This window comes from Leptopilina heterotoma, unplaced genomic scaffold (genome assembly GCF_015476425.1).
Source record: "Leptopilina heterotoma isolate Lh14 unplaced genomic scaffold, ASM1547642v1 Lhet_141, whole genome shotgun sequence".
NCBI lineage: Eukaryota > Metazoa > Arthropoda > Insecta > Hymenoptera > Figitidae > Leptopilina > Leptopilina heterotoma.
Window position 1 is genome coordinate 830,597 of NW_025110860.1, and position 17,851 is coordinate 848,447.

At 22.1% G+C, this 17,851-nt stretch overlaps 1 protein-coding gene across 1 annotated transcript in view; it reads left to right on the forward strand.

The window, feature by feature from the left end:
* LOC122498060 (protein abrupt-like) overlaps positions 1–17,559 on the forward strand; it is a 127,585-nt gene extending 110,026 nt beyond the window's left edge. Inside the window, exon 9 of the mRNA XM_043605600.1 lies at positions 15,643–17,559. Within this exon, the coding sequence (XP_043461535.1) occupies positions 15,643–15,694 (52 nt within the window). The 3' untranslated portion in view covers positions 15,695–17,559. The remainder of the gene's footprint in view (positions 1–15,642) is intronic.
* Positions 17,560–17,851: the final 292 nt, after the last annotated feature.

Consider the following 17,851-nt stretch of genomic DNA (forward strand, 5'->3'; position numbering starts at 1 on the left):
TCAATTATTTGCATAAATAATAAAATTCTTCGCAAAAATGTAATTATTCCGAATACAATTTTAAAAAAACTTCTCTAAAGATTTCAAATTACTTTCTAAAGTTTAAATAAAATTCGTTATAAAAATTCAATTATTTTAAATGCAATTTTAATTAAATTCCTCGAAAGACTTTAATTGTTATCATAAATTATGTAGAATTTTAAGCAATATAAAATTCTTTGCAAAAATTCATTTATTTTGACAAATGATATAATTTTTCACTAGAATTCAATTATTTAAAATATTTTTCTAAAATTTGTTCAAAAAATTGAATTATTTTCACAAATAATAAAAGTCATTGCAAAATTTCAATTATTTTCAAATAATTTTCAATTCTTTCATGGAATTCAATTAAAATTGTATTGAAAATTATTTAATTCTTATAAAGAATTGTATTAAAATTCTCAAGAATAATTAAATTATTTCGAAGAATTTTATTAATTTTTTAAAATAATTAAATCTTATTGAGAAATTTTTTTGAAATTCAATTATTTTTTCAAATAATAAAATTCCATTGCAAAATTTCAATTATTTTCAAAAAATTTTTAATTCTTTCATGGATTCAATTAAAATTGTATTGTAAATTATTTAATTCTCATAAAGAATTGTATCAAAATTCTCAAGATTGATTGAATTTTTTCGAAGAATTTCATTAATTTTTAAAAATAATTGAATCTTATTGAGAAATTTTTTTAAAATTGTTTTAAAAATAATTGAATTCCTACGAAAAAGTTTTATCAAAACTTTTAAAAATATTTGTATTTCTGTAAAGATTTTGTATTATTTAACTAAAATATTTAAATTTTAATTAAAATTTAATTTAAAAATTAATTTATTAAAATTTCTGAAAATAGTTAAAGATTTGCGAAATTCAATTAGTTTCAATTTTGTTCAAAAATTTAAAAAAGTCCTCCTCAAAATTTCAATTATAAAATTTTAAGCAAAATTTCAATTATTTTCAAAAATTTTCATAAATTCAATTACTTTACAAAATTTTTTAAAAATTTCTTCGCAATAATTAAATTATTTTCATAAATAATTAAAGCTCATAGCAGAATTTTAATTATTTTTAATAAAATTTTAATCGTATTTTTTGAAAAAATATTATTCTTAAAAATTTTATTAAAATTCGTCAAAAGAATTCAATTATTTAAATAATTTTTATAAATTTCTTCGCAATAATTCAATTATTTTCAAAAATTTGAATAAAATTCTTGGCTAAATTTCAATTATTATCTTTAAAAATTTTCCTTAATTCAATGATTTTGAATTGATATTCAATATATTTAATCAAAGTTTCCAAAAGAATTCAATTATTAAAAAAATTTTGATAAAATTAAATTAATTTCAATAAAAATTTGACAGATATTCAATTATTTTCGTAAATAAAATTCTTTTTAGGAATTCAATTATTTTCCTAAATAGCAAAACTCAATGCAGAATTTCAATTATTTTTATAATACAATTTTAATCGAATTCCTGGAAAAATGTAATTATTCTTAAAAATTTGATTAAAACTTGTCGAAAGATTTCAATTATTTAAAAATTTGTTGATAAAATTCTTTATAATAATTCAATTTTGTAAAATATTTAACTTTTCAATAAATTATTTATTTTTGTATTTAAATAATTGAATTCTCGTAAAATTTCAAATAAAAATTGATTTAAAAATTAATTTTACTTAAAATTTTAGATAATAATTGAATATTAGAAGCATTACAGCATGAATTTTTAAAAATAATTGAATAATAATTTTGTAGCAAAAAACTTTGTCAATTTTCTTGTAGAATTAATAATATCAAGGAAGGTAATTAATCAGTTCTTGAATTTATGACTTGATTTTAAAAATTCAATACTAAATAAACAGTTCAATGAGACTTAGGGTGTGATTGTATTAAAATGAATTAGGAAACTAAGATCGTTAGAACTTGTTGAATCGAGCGAGTTGAAATTGATTTCTAACCACTTCCGCAAATTTCATCTTCACCTCATTAAGTTGTCAATTTAAAGTGAAAATTCTCCTTGAAGAAAATAATGAATTTAACTATTGAAAAAATTTAGTTTAAATAATCAAAAAAAAGTATTCTAATTTGTCATTTTCGTAATATATATTTTTAATAGTAAAACTAATAGGATTTTTTGGAAATTCCAATTTTTTATTCAAGTCTTCTCTCATATGATGATGATGATGATGAATGTCCAGTTCATGTTGCGATTATAAATGACATTTCTCATATTATCTCAAAAATCGGAATTCCCATTCGTAAAAAATACTCCCTTACTGTCTATGATCCATCTCCTTTAATATTACCAAGAAAAAAAGAACAATTTCCAAACCAAAAAGAAAAAAAAGTTTGATATTGAAAAATAGATATATCCGAATTGAAAAACAAAAAAGAAAAAAAGAGTTTGAATATTTCGAGTGAAATATTCTTCTATTTTCTGTATATATATATTCGTTTGATGAAATAAACTTTTGTCTCTAAATAGGAGAGAACTAACTTTCGCAAAAGTGTCTATATACAGTACCTAAACTAGATTTTCTCTCGATTTTATTTTTGTTTTTGCGAGAACCAGTATGTTTTGTTTGTCATTCTCTCAATATCTACAGAACACGAAGATCTGACGCTGAATCGAACGTGTTCATTATTATTTATGAAAGACTTTGGGGATCGAAATGCTCACTATTCCTCGAAGCGAAAGAACCTTTACGAAATTCATTTCACGAATGGACTCCTGGACGAAACGGTTTCCCGAAATTCAGACAAAGTCGATTTCAAGGAAATAATGACAAAGATTCCCTAAATTCCAGACACACTTTTCCTTTTATCTCGATATGCTGTCTCCTTGGGAATATTTCCCATTGGAACAAAAAAAAAAAAAAGAGAAAAAAAAGAAGAAATTTCGTCTCCAGAAAGTTTATTAGTTCTATAGAGCGATAGGCTGCGGTTGCCCTGACAATGTTTGGAATTCATTGATTTCTATCGTTCATGCATTCGTTTCCAATCAACAACCGAAATGGACAATTTGCTTCAATTTGTAACCTCCTGTTATGACAATTAAATCTGAATACCAAAGACGATTATTTATCGTTGAAAAAATAATTAAAATAGTATTCGTACTTGGTGGAACTAATTCATTTAATTTTTGATTTCAAGGCACGAACCAGTGAAAGTATTTCAAAATGCGGACCAAAAATAAAAATTACGGACCAAATACTGACAAAAATATAACCAGTCCAAGTCAAATAAGAAAACATTTTACTTAAAACTATAAATTAATTTTTTTATAACTATAAAACATGAAGAAATCAATCACTCCGAGTCTTTGACTCGGAATTATCGATTTCTTCATGTTTTATAATAATTAAAGTTAGCCCAGTGATAAAATCATTATTTTATATTATAAAAATATTGTAACTCTAACATCTTTAAAATTATTTTCATCATTTCAATTCAATTACTATTTTCTCGAATTTTTAACTAAAATTCTTCTTTAAATCAATTATTTTTAATAATTTTCGAAAAAATTCTTTGACAATTTTCAAATTCAATTGTTTATAAGATTCAATTTTACGAAATTTCAATTATTCGTAAATTCTCCTTCAATTAAATATAAAGTAGAAAATAAAAACTTCACCTAATATTAAAAAAAAATCCACTTAAACATTTTCAAAAAAATTAATTTCAAAATTCAATTATTTCTAAAAATTCACGCTATAATTCTTTCAATATTCAATATTATAATGTAAAATTTTAACTCAAATTAATTTTTAAATCAATTTTTATTAAAAAATTCTACGAGAATTCAATAATTTAACTACAAAAATAAATATTTTATTAAATAATTGAATGCTTCTTTAAAATTGCATTTTCATATAAGAATTTTATCAACAAATTTATAAATAATTGTATTCTCTAGACAAATTTTTTTTTAATATAAAATTTTTAAGAATAATATTTATTTTTCGAAGAATTTGATGAAAATTGTACTTATTAAAAATAATTGAATTTTGGAGAAAAATTTTATTATTTATAAAGATAATTGAAATTTTGTCGAGAATTTTTGTAAATTTTTGAAAATAATTGAATTTCTGCGTAGAATTATATTACTTTTTGAAAATTAATTGAATTCTTTTGTGAAATTTTATTGAAATAGAAGACATTGAAAATAATTGAATTTTGACAAAGTTTTGAAATTAATTAAATTTCTACGAAGAATTTTATTAAAATTATTTTGAAAAAAAATTTAATTATTGCTAAAAAGAATTTAATTAAAATTTTTGAAAATAATGTAATTCTATAAAGAAATTTAATTAAAAATGTATTAAAAGTAATACTTAAATTCTAATAAATAAAAATGTGTCAAAGGTTTTTAAAATAATTAAATTCTTACAATGAATTTTAATCAAATTTTTAAGAATAATTACATTTTTCGAAGCATTTTAGTCAGACAGAGATGTACAATTTCGTTTTCTTTTGATTATCACTAGTCATACGATGTTAATTCTCTTGTAATTATTCTCCCAGTAGCAAAAGTAACTTTTACACTTTTAGTAAAAAAAAAAAAATTAAAAATAATTGTTTTTCAGTAGTAAAAGTCAATTTTAGTCAGACATAAATGTTCAATTTCGATTTTTTTTTTGTTACAAGTAGTCAAAACCACAGCATTTTTCTTGTAATTATTCTCCCAGTTGCATAAGTGACTTTTAGTCGGAAAAAAATTTTTAAAAATAGTTTTTCAGTAGTAAAAGTCAATTTTAGTAAGACATAAATGTTTAATTTCGTTTTCTTTTGCTTTCACTAGTCAAGCAACAGCATTTTTCTTGTAATTTATCTCCTAGTTGCATAAGTGATTTTAGGCAAAAAAAAATTAAAAATTATTGTTTTTCAGTAGTAAAACTCAATTTTAGTCAGACAGAATTGTCCAATTTCGTTTTTTTTTTGTTAACAGTAGTCAAACGATGTTAATTTTCCTGTAATTTTTCTCCCAGCAGCAAAAGTGACTTTTACACTTTTAGTAAAAAAAAAAATTAAAAATAATTGTTTTTCAGTAGTAAAAGTCAATTTTAGTCAGACAGAAATGTCTAATTTCGTTTTCTTTTGCTTTCACTAGTCAAGCAACAGAATTTTTCTTGCTATTTTTCTCCCAGTTGCATAAGTAAATTTTATTCAGAAAAAAATAAAAAATAATTGTTTTTCAGTAGTAAAAGTCAATTTCAGTCAGACATTAATGTCTAATTTCGTTTTCTTTTGCTTTCACTAGTCAAGCAACAGCATTTTTCTTGTAATTTATCTCCTAGTTGCAAAAGTGTTTTTTAGTCACAAAAAAATTAAAAAGAATTGTTTTTCAGTAGTAAAACTGAATTTTAGTCAGACAGAAATGTCCAATTTCGATTTTTTGTTTATCAGTAGTCAAAACCACAGCATTTTTCTTGTAATTTTTCTCCCAGTTGTATAAGTGACTTTTAGTCAGAAAAAAAATTTAAAGTAATTCTTTTATTTACAAAAATAAATGAATGATTCCCTGTACAAAGTTTATTATTTATGATCTAATAATTGAATTATTTAGAAAAAATTTATAAAAAAAATTTGTAAATATTTGAATTCCTGTAAAATTCTTATTATTTTATGAAAAAAATTTAATATTTGCGTAGAATTTTATTAAAATTATTTTAAATAATTGAATTCTTTTGGACAATTTGATGAAAATAGTAGATATCGAAAATCATTGAATTGAAGAAAATTTTAGAAAATAATTGAAATTTCGCCAAGAATTTTATTAAAATTTATGAAAAATAATTGAATTTCGGAGACAAATTTTATTATTTCTAAAAATAATTGAAATTTTGATGAGAATTTAAAAAAAAAATTTTTTAACATAATTTAATTTCTTCGAAGAATTTTATAACTTTTGAAAGTAATTGAATTTCTCCAATAATTTGTAATTCTTCAGAAATTAAAATTTTTTTTAGTGTTCTCAACTAAAATTCTTCTATAAATTCATTGTTTTTAATAATTTTTGAAAAAGTTCTTTGAGAATTTTCTAATTCATTTGTTTACAATTCAATTTTACAAAATTTCCATTATTCGGAAATTCTTCAATTCAATATTTATTAGAAAATAAAAACTTCAAAAAAAAAATAATTTCAAGTAAAATTGAAATAAACTTTTTCAATAATATAAATTCTTCTATGCAGAATTTTTAGTTGAAAGTATGAAAAATTAACATTTTCAATGATTTTAGTATAAAACCTTTTCAAAATTCAATTATTTCTCAAAATTTACGCTATAATTCTTTTAACATTTAATTATAATCTAAAATTTTAAGTAAAATTAATTTTTAATCAATTTTTATTAGAAAAATCTACTAGAATTCAATTATTTAAATAAAAAGTAATAATTTATTTACAAAAATAATTGAATCCCTGTAAAAATTTGATTATTTATTAAAATAATTGAATTATTTAGAAGAAATTTTTAAAAAATTTGTAAATAATTTTTGTGTAGAATTATATTACTTTTGAAAATAATTGAATTCTTGAGACGAATTTTATTAAAATTTTCTTTTTAAATAATGTAATTCTTTTGTGAAATTTTATGAAAATAGTAGATATTGAAAATCATTGAATTGAGAAAAATTTTTGAAAATAATTGAAATTTCGTCAAGAATTTTATTAAAATTTTTGAAAATAATTGAATTTTGGAGAAGAATTTTATTATTTCTAAAAATAATTGAAATTTTGAAGAGAATTCAAAATACATTTCGAACATAATTGAATTTCTGCGAAGAATTTTATTACTTTCGAAAATAATTTAATTCCTGCAATCCTTTATCTATCAAATTACGGACGTTACGGACTTTTTTTTTTAACTGACTTTTACGTACTGAAAGCAAATTTACGGACCTTTACGTGATTTACGGACTTAGTTCGAACTCTGTGATTTATTGGTAATTAAACAGAAGTAAAGGTCTTTGAAATTTTTTTATTTTTTTGCATAAATCAAGTCTGAAAAAGCAGTACAATTAATATTCATTATGGTTTTAGTAAAATAATCGAAAAAAATTTCTGAAAAGAGAATTTTTACCGGAACGTATTTTGAAAGAAATGTTTACTAAACGATAATCTACTTACAATATTTGGAAGTTTATTACTTAATTTCAACAAGACATTTAAATATTTCATCTTGTTCCCAATCGTAACGCATCAACGCTTTAGGAAACTAGTTATAGTTAGTCATAAGAACTTTGAAACCTCCTCGAACGTATAAGTTTCGGAATGTCCGGAGGGATCTTGTAAGCGCAAACTCGCTTATTTCTATTGCTAATTAGAATTTTATAAATTGCTCCATTATATATATATTTTCAAGAAGTTCCTAACTAGATTTCTAGAATCAAAGATCAAAATCTTAAATTTCTAAGGATTGGAAAACTAATGGTAGCACAGCATTTAATTATGTGTCTTTGTTCGCCAAAATTGGAAATTACAAATTCCTCTGCGAATATTTTTCTTTGTTGCAAATAATCAGAGAATACCTTCTTTCTTTTAGATAAATATTCTAATTTGTGATTTTCTTCTTTTTAAGTAAAAAATAATGATAGTCGAGATAATAAATTAAATGAGATGGATAATTAGCAATGATGATATGCGAAAATGTTTCTTTCACAGCATGACTTTCATTCAGTGAGTTTTATGGTTAATAAAACTGGTAATAAAGACGTAATATACATAAAGGTGGATTCTCTTTTGAAAATCGGAATGAATACTCATTTCTGTTGACTATCACCTCTATTAGATGGAATTTTGTCATTAATATGTGGTAAAAGCTGCGTTTGCTCAGAGACCCTTAACGAATGTTATTATGAATTACTTTGAGGTTCAAGTTTAACCAACGAAAATGCATATGTACCTGATTGCTAACCATATCCAATCAAACAAGGTATGGATTCTCCAGAATTTTCAAAATTCTTCTCTCTAAATCTGAATTAGTAAAAATATTTACTAATTTGAATTAGTGACTGACTTTTTGCTTTTTAATTAGCAGATTTTAGTAATAAATAATCGTTTTTACTAATTTATTAGTAAAATTTACTAATTCAAAAGCAAAAAGTCAGTCACTAATTCAAATTAGTAAACATTTTTACTAATTCAGATTTAGAGAGTTCTCATTGTTCTTACTCCCAAGGAAACTTTGTACTTTACAGACTCCCATACCATTATTTTTGTTCAGGGTTGCAACAAAAAATTTAATTTTGTTTTTCTTTTGACTTTTCCCTGATTTTCAGACAAAATTTTGACTTTTTCCCTCATCCTAGAGAATATTCTAATTCACTCTAAAAATGATTCGATAATCAAACAAATGTTCTGTTATATTTATTTACGAATTTCTTGAATTGTAAAATTATTCGAAAACATCAATAACTTCTTTTTTAAGTAATTATTTAATCATTACTATTTTTTTCCCAGGAATTGAAAATTCTTCAAAATATTCAAATTCAAACCTTTTTGAAATTCAACAACTTGTAATAATTAAAAATGACCGAGTGGTAAAATCAATATTTTATATTACAAGAATATTGTTATACTGTAACTTCATTTTCAAAAAAAAATTTCGAAAAAATCAATTATTTAACAAAATTTTTATACAATTTTCACAATAATTCAAATACTTTCAGGAATAATAACATTTTTCATGGAAATTCAATTTTTAAAATTTTTTTTTGATAAAATTACGAATAGTTAACACTTTTGAAAACTAAAATGTTTATTCGCGCGCAATTATAATTGTTGTTATTGTTATTATAATTTGTTAAATACTTTGTTAAGTACAATGTACGAAAGGGCTTCAAGCCCGTTAAAAATAAAATAAATAAATAAATAAAATTCTAAGCAAGAATTTAATTACTTTCACAAATAATAAACCTCATCCAAGAATTTCAATTATTTTTAATACTATTTTAAATTAATTAATCGAAAAATTCAATTATTTTCATAAATAAAATTTTCCATAAAAAATCAAGTCTTTAAAATAAAATTTTCATATTTATTATTCACCTATTTCGAAAAAATTAATTATTTAAAACAATTTTTATAAAATTCTTATGAAGAATTCAATTATTTTCCAAAATAATAAAATTTTTTACAGAAATTCAATTCTTTTTAAACATTTTAATAAAATTTTTCGCAATAATTCAATTATTTTCAAAAAATAACAAAATTCTTCTTATAGGAATTCAATTATTTTCAAAAATAACAAAATTCTTCTTATAGGAATTCAATTATTTTTTTGAAAATTTTAATAAAAATCTTCGTAAAAATTTAATTATTTTCATAAACAATAAAATTCATCGCAGGATTTCAATTATTTTTAATACGATTTTACAGGAATTGCTCAAAAAATGTAATTATTCTTAAAAATTTAATTTCAATTCCTCGAAAGAAGCAATTATTCAAAAAAAAAAATGTTTTTTAAAATTCTTTGGAAGAATTCAATTATTTACAAAAATATTAGAATTTTTCGCAGAAATTCAATTATTTTAAAATGTTTTAATAAAATTGTTCGAAAAAAATCAATTATTTTAAATACAATTTTAATTAAATTTTTTGAAATAATTCAATTACTCCTTTAGATTTTCATAAAATTCAAAATTATTCAAAAATTCAATTATTTTGAGGCACTTTAATAGAATTCAATTATTTTCATAAATAACAATATTCATCACAAAAATTCTATTAATTTTGTAAGTAATAAACCTCATCGAAAAATTTCAATTATTTTTAATACTATTTTAAATTAATTAATAGAAAAATTCAATTGTTTTCGCAAATACAGTTTTCCACAAGAATTCAATTATTTAAAATAAAATTTTCATAATATTTATTATAAAAAAGATTAATTATTTAAAACAATGTTTATAAAATTCTTATAAAGAATGCAATTATTTTCAAAAATAACAAAATTTTCCACAGAAATTTAATTCGTTTTAAGCGTTTTAATAAAATTCTTACCATCTATTCAATTATTTTCACAAACAATAAAATTTATCGCAGGATTTCAATTATTTTAAATACAATTTTACAGGAATTGCTTAAAAAATGTAATTATTCATAAAAATTTAATTTTACTTCCTCGAAAAAATTAAGTATTTACAAAAATATTAGAATTTTTCACAGGAATTCAATTATTTTCAAATATTTTAATAAAATTGTTCGAAAAAAAATCAATTATTTTAAATAAAATTTTAATTACATTTTTTTGAAGTAATTTAATTATTCTTTTACATTTTAATAAAATTCTTCCCAAGAATTCAATGATTTACATAAATAATTCTTCGGAAAAATTCAATTATGTCGATAAATAGCAAAATAATTCCCGAAAATTCAATTATTTTCTGGCATTTTAATACAATTCTTTGCAAAATTCAATTATTTTTATAAATAACAATATATTCATCACTAGAATTCAATTATTTTTAATAAAAAAATAAATATATTTTAATAAATAAAAATTTAATAAATTTAAATATAATAAATTTTATTTTGGAAATTCAATTATTTTAAAAAATTCTTGTAAAATCATTCTTAAGAATTGAATTATTTTCATAAATATTAAAATGCATTTTAGGAATTCAATTATTTTCAAAAAAATTCAATAAAATACCACACAGACATTTAATTATTGTCAAAAATTTTAATAGAATTCTTTGTGAAATTTAATTTTTTAAAAAAAATTTTCTCAATTCAATGTTTTTCAATATCTACTATTTTTATAAAATTTCCAAACAGAATTCAATTTTTTAACAAATTTGTTGTAAAAATCTTCGTAAAAATTTAATTCTTTTCATGAATAATAAAAATTTCTCTGGATTTCAATTATTTTTATTAGAATTTGCATAAAATTAGTCAAAAAAAAAAAAATCAATTATTTAAGAATGTTTATAAAATTCTTCGCAAGAATTAAATTATTTTTTTTTAATATTTGAATTCTTTCATGAATAAGAAAATTCGTTGCAGGAATTCAATTTATTAGCAGGTTAAGAAAGAGGTAAATATTTTTTGATGAAAATTAGGAAAAAATCAGGAAAATAAAATATAGAATGGAATTTTTGTCAGTTTTGTGAAGTGTCTAAAACGAGTTTTTTTTTGGTCAAGTTTAATTTTTCGATAGCTATACTTTTTACTACTTTTTTTAGTTTAAAAGCTACTTTTTGCTTCTTTTTTAAAATTAATTATCGAGTACGAAGTCTGGAATTCTGTAGAATAAATTTTTTTCAAAACGTTTAATGGAATTTTTTTTTAATTATTTGAAATTTTTAATTTCTAATATATATATTTAATTATTGAAGAATGTCAGAATAATCGAAATTTCGTAAAAATAAATTGTAAGCTAGAAAAAAATTTGATTTTCTTTTTCCTGATTGTCAGAAAGTATTTTGACTTTTTTCCTGACCTTACAGAATGTTCTGATTCAATCTCGAAATGACTCGAGATAAGCCAGTTATTATCACAAGTGTTCTATAAATGATCTCCGTTTTTCATAGAATAAGTTTTTCATTATAAAAAGTCCCTCTAGTTTACTTGATACTTTTCTATTTATTTCCTCACGAAACTATATAATTCTCGAAACTTAATTTATTTAAAGTGAAACTTGAATAGTTTCAGAAATGAGTCATAATAATTCAGTGATTTTATTGTCTCGGTAAACGCTTTTCTTTATGAATGTTGAGAAACATGAAAATGTAATTTATTCCCATTGAAAGTGGAAACACTTTGAGAAATAAAATTTAAAGACCTTTTATAAGATAAAAGTCAATTTTAAAAGTCTTAAAACGCAATGGATTTCTCTTTTATAAAATCGCGGATATTTTCTTTCGATACTTAATTTTTAAATTCAAGTGTCAGAAAGTTTAACTTTTTTTTTTTAATAAAATTCCAGGTCAACTATGAGATTTGCTTTGAAATATCATACTATCCCATCTGAATTTCAATGAAGATTCTCGCTCACAAAACAAAGGGAAATAATTTTTATTTTATTCCTTTTTTTTTTTTTTTGAAAAAAACGCAAACAGTTTCATAAGAATATTAATTAATTCATTATTCTTGATAGCGATTTCATTTGGCTTTAGAGAATGAAAGTTGTCGTATTCTAATTCGGAGAGATATTGGAGCAAGCAATAATTATTAATTCAAAAAACTTTCTTTAATCTTAATTCACCCATTTTTCCAGTGGCTGAGTGTTTCCCTTGAATTTGTGAAAAAAAATATTCTGAATTAAATTTTAGAATTTCCACTACTTTAAATTCACTAATACTAGAAATTAAAAAACTATTCTCAAAAAATATAATCAAATTCTTTAAAACCATTCAATTATTTTCAAAAAATATCCAAAATTCAATAATTAAGAAAAAAATGATAAAACTCAATTCAGTTTAATTATTTTTATAATTATAATAAAATTCTCACAAGAATTCAATTAGTTTAGAATAGTATTTTCAAAAAAATTTCGAAAAAATCAATTATTTTACAAAAATTTTTATACAATTTCTTCACAATAATTAAAATAGTTTCACTAATAATTTTTGATAAAATGTTAAGCAAGAATTCAATTATTTTCATTAATAATGAAACTCATATAAGAATTTTAATTTTTTTAATACTATTTTAAATTAATTAATCGAAAAATTCAATTATTTTCACAACTAAAGTTTTTCACAAGAATTCAAATATTTAAAATAAAATTTTCATAATATCTATTATATTTCGAAAAAATTAATTATTTAAAACAATGTTTATAATATTCTTAATTATGAAGAATTCTATTGCTTTCAAAAATAACAAAATTTTTTACAGAAATTAAATTCTTTTTAAACATTTTTTAATAAAATGTTTCGCAATAATTTAATTATTTTCATAAAGAATAAAATTCTTCTCAGGAATTCAATTATTTTTTTGAAAATTTTAATAAAATTAATAGCAACAATTCAATTATTTTCATAAATAATAAACTTCATCTCAGGTTTTCAATTATTTTTAATACAATTTTACAAAAATTTCTCCAAAAATGTAATAATTATTCTTAAAAATTTGTTTTTAATTCCTTGAAAGAATCAATTATTGATATAGAATGTTTAAAATTCTTTGGAAGAATTCAATTATTTACAAAAGGATAAGAATTTGTCACTGGAATTTAATTATTTTCAAATATTTTAACAAAATTGTTCGAAACAAGTCTATTATTTTAAAAACAATTTTAATTAAATTTTTTTGAAATAAATTTAATAAAATTCTTTGCAAAATTCAATTATTTTCATAAACAACAATATTCATCACAAGAATTCAATTATTTTTAATAATAATAAATTTCTTCTTGGAAATTCAATTATTTAAAAAAATTCTAATAAAATCGTCCGCAAGAATTTAATTATTTTCATAAAGAATAAAATTCTTCTCAGGAATTCAATTATTTTTTTGAAAATTTTAATAAAATTCTTAGCAACAATTCAATTATTTTCATAAATAATAAACTTCATCTCAGGTTTTCAATTATTTTTAATACAATTTTACAAAAATTTCTCCAAAAATGTAATAATTATTCTTAAAAATTTGTTTTTAATTCCTTGAAAGAATCAATTATTTAAATAGAATGTTTAAAATTTTTTGGAAGAATTCAATTATTTACAAAAGGATAAGAATTTGTCACTGGAATTCAATTATTTTCAAATATTTTAACAAAATTGTTCGAAACAAGTCTATTATTTTAAAAACAATTTTAATTAAATTTTTTTGTAATAATTTTAATAAAATTCTTTGCAAAATTCAATTATTTTCATAAACAACAATATTCATCACAAGAATTCAATTATTTTTAATAATAATAAATTTCTTCTTGGAAATTCAATTATTTAAAAAAATTCTAATAAAATCGTCCGCAAGAATTCAATTATTTTCATAAATAATAAAATGTTTTTTAAGAATTCAATTATGAAAAATAAATGTTAATAAAATGCCACGCAGTCATTTAATTATTCTCAAAAAATTTAATAGAATTCTTTGTAAAATTTAATTATTTTTAAAAACTTTTCGCAATTCAATGATTTGTAATATCTACTATTTTCATAAAATTTCCAAACAGAATTCAATTAATAAAAAAAAATTTTGTAAAAATCTTCGTAAGAATTCAATTCTTTTCATGAATAAAAGAAATTTCATAGGAATTTAATTATTCAAATAAGAAGTTGCATAAAATCCTTCTTAGAAATTTAATTGTTTTTGAAAATTTTAATGTAATTCTTAGCAAAAATTCAATTATTTTTATAAATAATAAAATTCATCTCAGGATTTTAATTATTTTAAATACAATTTTACAGAATTTGCTCAAAAAATGTTATTATTCTTAAAAGTTTAATTTTAATTCCTCGAAAGAACCAATTATTTTAAAAAATGTTTTTAAATATACTTTGGAAGAATTCAATTATTTACAAAAATATTAAAATTTTTCACAGGAATTCAATTATTTAAAAATATTTTAATAAAATTGTTCAAAAAAATCAATTATTTTAAATATAATTTTAATTAAATTTTTTGAAATAATTCAATTACTCCTTTAGATTTTAATAAAATTCAAAATTATTCAAAAATTCAATTATTTTGAGGCTTTTTCATAAAATTCAATTATTTTCATAAATAACAATATTCATCACAAGAATTCAATTATTTTTCAAAGTAATAAATTTCTTCTTGGAAATTTAAATATTTAAAAAAATTTTAATAAAATCGTTCGCAAGAATTCAATTATTGTCAGAAGTTTTAATTGAATTTTTTTGTAAAATTTAATTATTTTTAAAAATTTTTTGCAATTCAATGATTTTTAAATATAAATTTTTATAAAATTTCCAAACAGAATTGAATTATTTAAAAAATTTTATAAATTCTTCGTAAGAATGAAATTATTTTTATATATATTTAAATTCTTTCATCAATTATAAAATTTGTTGCAGGAATTCAATTTATTATCAGGATAAGAGAGAAGTTAATATTTTTGATGAAAATTAGGAAAAAGTCAGAAAAATAAAATATAGAATTGAATTTTTGTTATAGTTTTGTGAAGTGTCTAAAACGAGTTTTTTGTTTTTTGTCGTCAAGTTTAATTTTTTGATAGCTACTTTTTTTCAGTAAATAGGAAAGTAAATATTACACTTAAAATTAAATAAACTTTACTTTTTTTGTATAGTAAAATTTATACGATTCGATTTTTCATTTCTGTTTTGACCCGATTAGAAAGATTAAAAATTATTCCGAACATGAAAAGTGAAGTAAATAATTGAATAAAAGTCCAAATCAACAATTTCCCACATTTCCGAGAAAAAAACACGTATTTTTCGAATTTTACAATTAAACTCGCAGAAAAGTGAATTTGTTTTTTTTTTCTTTTGTTCAAGCGCACAATATGGCAAAGGCAAAAGGTCTTTGAAAATTGAATGCGTGTGAATATTGCTCGAAAATTGAATATTTCCTCATACAAAATTGTTGTCGCAATTTTTCCAACAATTTCCCCACACTGTGAATAATGAAGAATTTTTTTTTTTTTCTCATTTTGCTTTCAGTGAGAGACAGGACACTGAACCCTCGTCCATGGCCGAGTCAGAGGATAAGTGAGAGGGGGCAAGGGGTGCGTGCGGGGTGCAGTCCACCCTAATGTTTCGCCGCGTCCTCCCGCACCCTCGTCTACAACAACATCTCCGACACCCGAATAATAATCGGAATGTGAGCCAGGATGAGAATGATGAGGAGGTAGAGGAAGAAGGTGAAGAAAGAGCTGAAGGTGAAGAAAGAGGTAAAGGTGAAGAAAGAGGAGAAAATTTCAGAAAAGGAGAAAGAAAAAGAAAAAAAGTAGGAGAAGGAAAAGGAGATGAAGAAGAAGATGGTGTAGAAGAAGAAGAAGAAGAAGTTGTAGAAGAAGAAAGAGAAGGAGAAGAAGATGATGAAGACGAGGAAGAGGCTCACCAGGACCAAAGTCTCGGGAGCTTAATGAGATTGCATGCCATTCATCGTGCCCTCCGAGCCACCCTTAGGGCCGCCACTTCCGCTGCAGCTGCCACTTACTTGTGATTAGCTCGTCAACCTAATTTTCAACTGGAAATGCACTCCAAGGTATCAACACTGTCTGCAAAGGCAATTGGTTCAAGGTTAGCATTAAGGCGACCACAAAAAATGCGATGCATTTTTAAAACCTCTTTTTATTTGTGCTTTATAACGAAATTAAGAATTTCGTGATTCCAAATTTTTTAAACATTAACGAAGAATTTATAATTTCCTTTTCTTTCGCGTTAAAAGCCGAAATTCGGCTGAAGAAATAAAGACCGTGGATCGATTCTTTTGCGACAGACACGAAAAAAGATGCAAATGTAACGATGCAAGATGAAAGGGTCACGATTTAGAAATCTTGCGCTCGGGCACTTAGTGCCCCAGCTCTCCGGACTTACTCCTCACAGACTCGTGATTTTGCATTCGCATTCAAGGCAAACTGCCGGAAACCATCTCGCGTTAAAAAGCGCTTTTCGTCTTTAAATTCCACTCTCAAGCCTCCTTTGGTTTCTTGAACGTGTCAAGTGCTGAATTTTCTCGTGGTCAGTCTTTTTTCTCCCCTCTAAATATTATTATCATTATCATCATCATCCAAATAGAAATTTAGTCTCTGGAAATTTTTTGTTTTTTTATTTATTTTTTTTTGTCGAGAAAGAAAAAGAAAAAAAAGTCAAACGTTTTACATGTTTAATGCTTCGATTATTAACTGCTCCTTTAAGTTTTCTCTTAAAGAAGACTTGAACATGGAAATAAGATAGAATTTTTTTTTGAAAGCAAAAATTGTATACGAATATCATGAATTAAATTGATAATCTCTAGAAATGGAAGATGATACACGAGGTATATTCAGCGGATTTTGACTGCTTCAATAAATCCACAAGGCTTTAGCGAAAGATGCGAAAGGTCTTTGGGAGTTAAGTCAGTTCATGTGTTCCCGATCTCTAACCGGATTACTAGTCTTACGTAGATTGTAATTCAGACACGATTTCAGATACTAATAACTTGGCTTTCAATTATAGATCAAAACTCGGATTTCAAGATCAAACTCAAAATCTATTGGAAAAAGAATGAATAAAGTAGGTTTTACTACTTTCGTATAGTAAAATTTATAACTGTCCGGAATGTTTGCTCGTTTCCGCAAATGCAGTAATTTTTACTGTTTATGAAGTAAATTTTACTATTTTCTGATCATTGACGACGTAGGTAAGTGAATTTTAGTTGAATTTGATAAACATCCCCGATAGAAATCAATTAAAGAGTTTTATTACTTTGTATTTTATTTGAAAAAAATTTCTTTTAGCCGAATTTCTATTCTTCGATTTGACCGAATCGGATTTTGACCGAATTTTCGTTTTTACGAATTTCTAATTTTGAGAATTTCAATTTTTATAAATCCAAAGTCGTTCGGCTTTTCATTTTTAGGAAATTTTTAAATTGAAGAATTTTCATTTCAGAAAATTTAAATTTGCTACAATTTTAATTTCAACAAATTTTTAGGTCAGTAAAATTTGTGATTGGTCAAATTTAAAAGTCAGAATTTTCCTTCGTCGAATCAAAGTTTGGCCGATTTTTGAATGAAAAAATTTACATTTCTCCGAATTTCGCCGAGTTTTAAAATATTTAAACTTTCCATTTCGCTGAATCTAAATTTGTTTGAATTTTCGTTTTAGTTGTTTTTTAAATGTAAAACTTTCCATTTCGCCGAATCTAAATTTGGCCGAATTTTTG